The 7076-nt window shown below is 31.9% G+C and overlaps 1 protein-coding gene across 1 annotated transcript; it reads left to right on the plus strand.

Annotated features, from left to right (window-relative positions):
* Positions 1–2793: 2793 nt before the first annotated feature.
* LOC133189739 (C5a anaphylatoxin chemotactic receptor 1-like) lies at positions 2794–3950 on the plus strand. The gene is given in 2 exon segments (XM_061325140.1): positions 2794–3018; positions 3020–3950. Coding segments are annotated over 2 exon segments (1035 nt in total). The 3' UTR covers positions 3830–3950.
* The last annotated feature ends 3126 nt before the right edge of the window (positions 3951–7076 follow it).

The raw sequence follows: 7076 nt of genomic DNA on the forward strand, positions 1-7076 counted from the left end.
TGATTATCATATTGCTCATCAATTGGATGTTTTATTTCAATGAAATCAATAATACTTTGCATATGTAACACAGAACCCAGCAATACCACTGACAATACTGACCATTCATTAAATTATATGTATACGTATTTAAAACTCCATCATATTTTGACTCCGTCAAATTACAGCAAATTTAAATTACAGCAAGTATGACTCATGCTTTTTTGAGGACAGAAAACGAGCTTTGACAGACCACGTGTTGCTGCTGACTACAAATGACGTACTGGTAAACAATCATTCAATGTGAATGACCAGTATTATCAGGGTATTGTATTCTGAGTTTCATATGCAGAGTATCATTGATTCCATTGAAATCAAACATCCAATCGATGAATAATATGATAATCAGCATACAAAATTTTAGCACACTTCATCAAGCAAACTGTCACGCTGTTAGTAAAAGGATAATAATTAATGTCACGAGTGACATATCGTAATATCAGACTGGGTCGTGCGGACTGCATAAACAATCAATTTACATCTATATCTTTCGTAAAATTGTGTATATTGTTTTAATTTTTATACATTTACTAAATCATGGTATTTATCAAAATAATATTGTACATACTTGGCAGTGTTGTCATCATTAAGAAAATTATAGCATTTATCTACGAACAATCCCAAGGATTCCTAGGAACGACTCATATTTTTTTAACATTTATTCTGATAGTTAATGATAGATCAAAATCTCTAAATATTTTACCGACCACAAGGACTGGACTCTACTTTCCATGTTGTTGCATATAAATATTTTTAAGTTAGTTCTAATGTGTTCAATGATTAAGAGAGAGAGAAGAAAACGTGAGAGAAATTCCCGGCAAAAAATCCAGTATCTCAATATTATACAATATGTATACTAATTAGTATATTATATGCTCCTCAGTAGGTATTCGTTCGACGGAATTTCAAATGATCCACACACAGCTGTATATGCTCAGTGTGTGCAATTGCCCTACCAGGTGCGCAAAAATGCCAATAATTAACAATTAATCAATACAGTTTTACTTGATTTTTATAATCAGAAATTACACGAAGATTATCACTTTAAAATAGAGGTGATGATGTAAAGATTATGTTATCAAAGGAAAACAATGTGGTTAATTTTTTAAATTCAAAACAACCCTTCCACTTTGAAGACAGTTACAGATCTTTAGTGATTATATAACCCATGAGAAAAGGATATGGAGTACATAGACGTGTGTGTAATGCATGTTGTCTACAGAAACGTAACGAATGCAGCAACAGATGGAAGCAAATTGTTAGGTGTCAGTAGTATTCATATCTGTGGAGTTATAAACACATGGTGTACGTATTAATTTGATGCAGAGTAACACATGCATGCTTTTGTCAAAGAGTTAAGACATATATAACAGATATTAGATCAATATCTAGGAAGCAGTCATTGAAATAAATGTATAGAATGTATAGATGCAAAGATTCTATGACGTCTAAATGATCTATAGATCTTCATTGATTTTATAGATGCTTGTAATTGTCAGAGGTATCTCTGCATTGAAACTCTATCGGATATAGAGATTGAAACCTTGCTGAAATTCTTGTGATCTAAATATATAGATAATTGAATAATTGGGCACTCATTAGAATAATATTCCCTACTTTTCATGCCCCCAGCGAGTAGCTATTTCTAATTGATTCATAAAACGATGGTTCTAAATGCTCGGTAGATATTTTGTGTAATATCGCTGTATATCATGGGGATTTAAAATATCAGTGATGATGCATGTTTTAAACAGACAGACATTTTATTGAAGGAAACTCAAGCATTTTTTGGAGGAACTCATGTTTAACATTTCACAACTTTTCTTTCCTGTGGGTGCACAACATTGGCTTATTTGAAACATCTTTACACCCTTTCAAGGTATGTTTCATGTGCGAGTATTAACTGCATTCTGTTTTATATATATATATATATATATATATATATATATATATATATATATATATATATATATATATATATATATATATATATATATATATATATATATATATATATATATATATATATATATATATATATGTGTGTGTGTGTGTGTCTGTGTGTTAGGGTGTTTATGGTTTATGTGTATGCGTATGATTATTAGATTTGGTATTTTTATTATATTTATTTGTTTGAAGGAAAGAATTCAAAGATACTTAGATAAACTTCTAAACTTGTTTGTCTATCAATGTGACATAAATTCATTTTGTATTCAAAATATTTTGATGCAAGACCACCAGAGGCGTATGTTTTTTTTGTAAATAACTAGAAATGAAAACCCATGCAGAAAACAAATACCATGAGTTTAATGTTAAACATGATCATGCATAAAAAATGTTATAAACAACATAAAAAACGTGAGAGAAGATAATTAATTAGAGCTATATATCCCAAGAAGATTTATACATTTACATTCTAAGCACATTTAATTAATAAATTGTCCTTTGTTTAGTTTTGGTAGATTCGTAACACAACCCACTTATAACTACCCACTATCTTGCTTGCCAAAAAAATGTAAACAATTAAAATAACAAGTTTCAGTTCCTCACTGGGTTTATTGAACTCTTCATTGAAAAATACCGAGTTTCGAAGTAGATTTTGGTATTTCCGTACCAAATCCTCTAGTTTTGCCGCAAGTGTCTTTCCGGAGCTGTTTGCTCTTGTGCGTGATATCATAATTCTGAATATGAATTAATGATTTTGTGTTTTTAACTATCTTTTTCTTTTTTTTTTTTAATTTTGTAGATCTAATTATGGACAATATTACCCAGATATACTCCAATACTTCTTCAATACGATTTTCAAGCTTAGAAGAGGTCAATAGGTCAATAGCCGTATTACGTCTTCCGACGGTGATCTTTTTGATAATTTTGATAATCGTTGGACTAATTGGAAACACAGTTGTACTTGTCATATATTCCCAGAAGTATCCACCCTCAACATTCCGATTGTACATTCTGACTTTAGCGGTGCTTGACTTTGCTGTCTTGCTTGATTCCAATGCCATTGGAAATCGCCGACAATGTATACCCGGTGATGTTTTACAGCGAGCCAATCTGTAAATATGGCCGTTTTTTAGGTAGTGTCCTTAAGATTGGATCTGCATTTGTTCTTGTTGTAATAGCAGCGAGCAGGTATAAAAGGATATGTCATCCATTATCCAAGGCCACCAGCTTATTGCAGGCTCGTATTTGCTGTGCATTAGCGATAGTTCTTGCTATTGCATTTTCGTGGCCAAATGCAATCTTTCAAGGGATAAAACGTGTGTATTTTCCAGGGAATATTACTGGTTTTGATTGTTCTATTGATGACGCGGCTATAAACACCAAATATCCCTTTATCTATTCTGTTATACTTTTTGTTGTGTATGTAACGGTGTTTTTGTTATTAACTTCCTTGTACTCTCTTGTCATCGTGTCCCTCCGAAAACAAGCGAAAAAACAAAGAACTAAAAATCTCGGTGAAAGACTTGAGAAAACAAACCCAAGAATTACGAAACTTATGATTGCAATCACAGCGGCGTTTATATTGTGCTATTTACCAGACTGTGTAATGGATGCTGTGTCTGCCTTCAAGAGAGGACCCATTTTCCCACCAAGTAGCTTTATCTTGGGGACACTTCCTCTTTTAGACAGAGCATTTTTCATCAACAATGTCATCAACCCTTTCATATATTTGATCGGAGAATCGGAATTCCGAGATATCGTAAAACAGTCATTCAGATGGATTTTCTACACCATCTGTTGTCGTCCTCAAAAACGAATGAAGAGCTTCGCCATGGAAGAGTAATTTGCTTAACGGAAATATAATCTAACCACGACTTAAATGTTGATATTGATGTATATATGAAGTCATTGTGTTGCCCTAAATCATTTGTTTTGCAGAAGGATATTGAGTGTGATGGTGCAAATGGTTATCTTTATTTATATGAATGATTTACTTGCTTTTATACTTATACGACTAAACAACCTGTGCACAGAAGGTTTGGAGATGTCAATCAATTGATGAAATACTCCTTAAGTCATTTTTTTTTTTTAGCAATTTTAGAAAAAGTTCATTTATGAATCTACGTTGAGTTTTGATGTGTATGCCCCCGTAATCAAAGATTCGAGGGCATATAGTTTTCGGTCTGTCCGTCTGTCTGTCTGTTAATCAGTCTGTTAGTCCGCAAAAACTTTAATCTTGGGCATAATTTTTGAATGGTTGGTGCTAGGGCTTTAATATTTATATGTGTATGCCTTTTGACAAGACCTTTCTTTGGAAACAAATATATTTGAGCTTTTGGCCTTGACCTTTGAGTTTGACTTTCTTTTGCAAAAACTAACCAAACTTTAACCTTGATCATAACTTTTGAACGAAAACCTAGGGCTTTTATATTTCACATGTATATTTCTTGTGATAAAACCTTTCCCTAGGTACAAATATATTTGACCTTGACAGTGGAGTTTGACGTACTAACCTTGGCTATAACTTTTGAAAAGTGGGTGATATGACTTTCATATATCACATATGTATTCCTTGTGAAAAGATATTCTTTTGATATTAACATTTTTGACCTCATGACCTTGGAGTCTGACCTACATTTGAAAAAAACTTAACCTTGATTAAAGTTTTTGAACGGGTGCTCACGGCTTTCGTATTTTACTCATGCATTCCTTGTGACAAGACCTTTACATTGGTACCATTATTTTATTACGTCATGCCATTAACCTTCGAATATGACACTATAACCTTGGCCATATTTTCTTAATGGGCAGTAAAAGGCTATTATTTTTTCACGTGATAGTGGTTCATGTTTCATACTATTTGTAAGGCCATTATTCAAAATCACTCATTCTACACTCAAGTTCACCGAAGTTGATATGAAAAGTTGGTTGGAGTTCCTCAATGACATCTTTTATGTAGTCTTTGGAGACCAGGTCTTCCAACAATCTGTTGGAATTCTCCAATAGGTACTAATTGTGTTCCTTTATTAACCGACCTGTTTTTATATTCCTGTGAAGCAGAATATATTCGAAAACTTCTACATGAAAAGAAGAAAACACTCGCAAAAGGCTATTATTTTTTCACGTGATAATGGTTCATGTTTCATACTATTTGTAAGGCCATTATTCAAAATCACTCATTCTACACTCAAGTTCACCGAAGTTGATATGAAAAGTTGGTTGGAGTTCCTCAATGACATCTTTTATGTAGTCTTTGGAGACCAGGTCTTCCAACAATCTGTTGGAATTCTCCAATAGGTACTAATTGTGTTCCTTTATTAACCGACCTGTTTTTATATTCCTGTGAAGCAGAATGTATTCGAAAACTTCTACATGAAAAGAAGAAAACACTCGCAGTGACCTTCAACTCGACATTCAGATATATCGATAACGCATATTGTTATCAATTTACAATAGTTACTTCCATTCATATGTCGATTCGATATATCTCAGTGAAATCGAAATAAAGACACTACAGAGTCTGCCACATCTTTTTCATATTTGGATGTTTTACCGACTAAAGACGATAAGGGCCAATTATATAACAACAACACTGTTTGACAAACGAGATGACTTCAATTTTTCCATCGTAAACTTTCCTTATTTATGTAATATTTTGTTATCACCTGCATATGGGATTTACGTCTCCAAGCTTAATTGATACTCAAGAACATACTCTGAGTACAATCAATTTTTAAAACGAGGCAAGCTACTGAGAGATAAGTTGATGCTAAAGGTATTTCAACAACCTCGTTTAAAGTCAGCAGTCGTAAACTCTATGGTCGTTATAATGTTCTTGTTGACAAATATATACTATCAAAAGTGAATAATATAAATAAATTTTGTAGTCTTGATTAATTGTACTAAGTTATGGCGTCACTGTAAAATATATTATATAATAAATTTTGTTTAAGGAATTGTTTGTGGACATACATTTAATTTAAAGAAAAAAGTACTTTCTCGGGAAATAATAACTTTGGACAATAACATATTATCAGTGTCTTGAACGTGAGTAACATCACATACAGCTTATTTTGTACTCCACATATCATGTGCTGATCCAGATATTTTAAAGGGGGGGGGCACAAGCACTGGGCTTTGACATATAACTACTGATTTTAAAACTTTAATTCATAAACATGTTACACCTAAGAAAATAACGACTGAACAATTACATCCTTGTTGGAATAGCCGGGAAAAGTGTGATGTAAATTAGTCAGGATTGCTATGTGGGATCTGAGGCCACCTGCTTGAGGTTTCCACTGGGTGCAGGGAAATTTTTAATTTGAAGCCTTCTGGGGGTCCAGGAAGCTTTTTTCATTCTTGGATTTTGAAAGACAGACTTTTTAATATAAACGTATAAACATTATTGCATCGATGTATTTTAATAAAGAATTTGTAACTACATCATGACCATGATTAAAATACAATTTAAATTATCGAGGTAATAACATGAAACTTTTAATTCAATATAAATGTACATGTATATATACAAGAATTCATGTTCATCCAAGAAATTGGTTTAATTTTAAAATATGCTAAACATAATTCAGAATTTTTGCACGTACTTCTAAGTGTTATCTATATCAAGTATTTTATCTTTTAAAAATGGAGAGGGAATCTTTCTTAATTGTTTACTTTCATTAAATTTTGAGATTTTAAAATCGCTCAATAAAGTCAGCTTAGCAATGTACTTTTGGATTTTTCAAATCAAATTTTGCAAATTTTAATTCCTCATTCTGACTTTTTTTTCAAAATTATTTTCTTTTTTCATATCCGATTTATTTACAAAAAAAAGGAAATAAAAAAAAAATAAAAAAAAAATAAAAAAATAAAAAAATCATTAGTTTCTATTTTAGCTTAACCGTCGAGAGAAATCAAAAGTTTTGAATGTCTTCATTGTGCTGAAGAAGATAAATCAAATATGAAGTTTTATTATTGTCTGTTGCGTCTTAAATTCCAATAACATGTATACAATCACAACTCTCTCACTCTCTCTCTCTCTTTTTTTACCCTTTCTTATGTTTTTTTCGTGTCAATCCTCATTTATT

Source organism: Saccostrea echinata, unplaced genomic scaffold, assembly GCF_033153115.1.
Source record: "Saccostrea echinata isolate AGI-Se365-2 ecotype Australia unplaced genomic scaffold, CSIRO_AGI_Sech_v1 ptg000019l, whole genome shotgun sequence".
Lineage (NCBI taxonomy): Eukaryota > Metazoa > Mollusca > Bivalvia > Ostreida > Ostreidae > Saccostrea > Saccostrea echinata.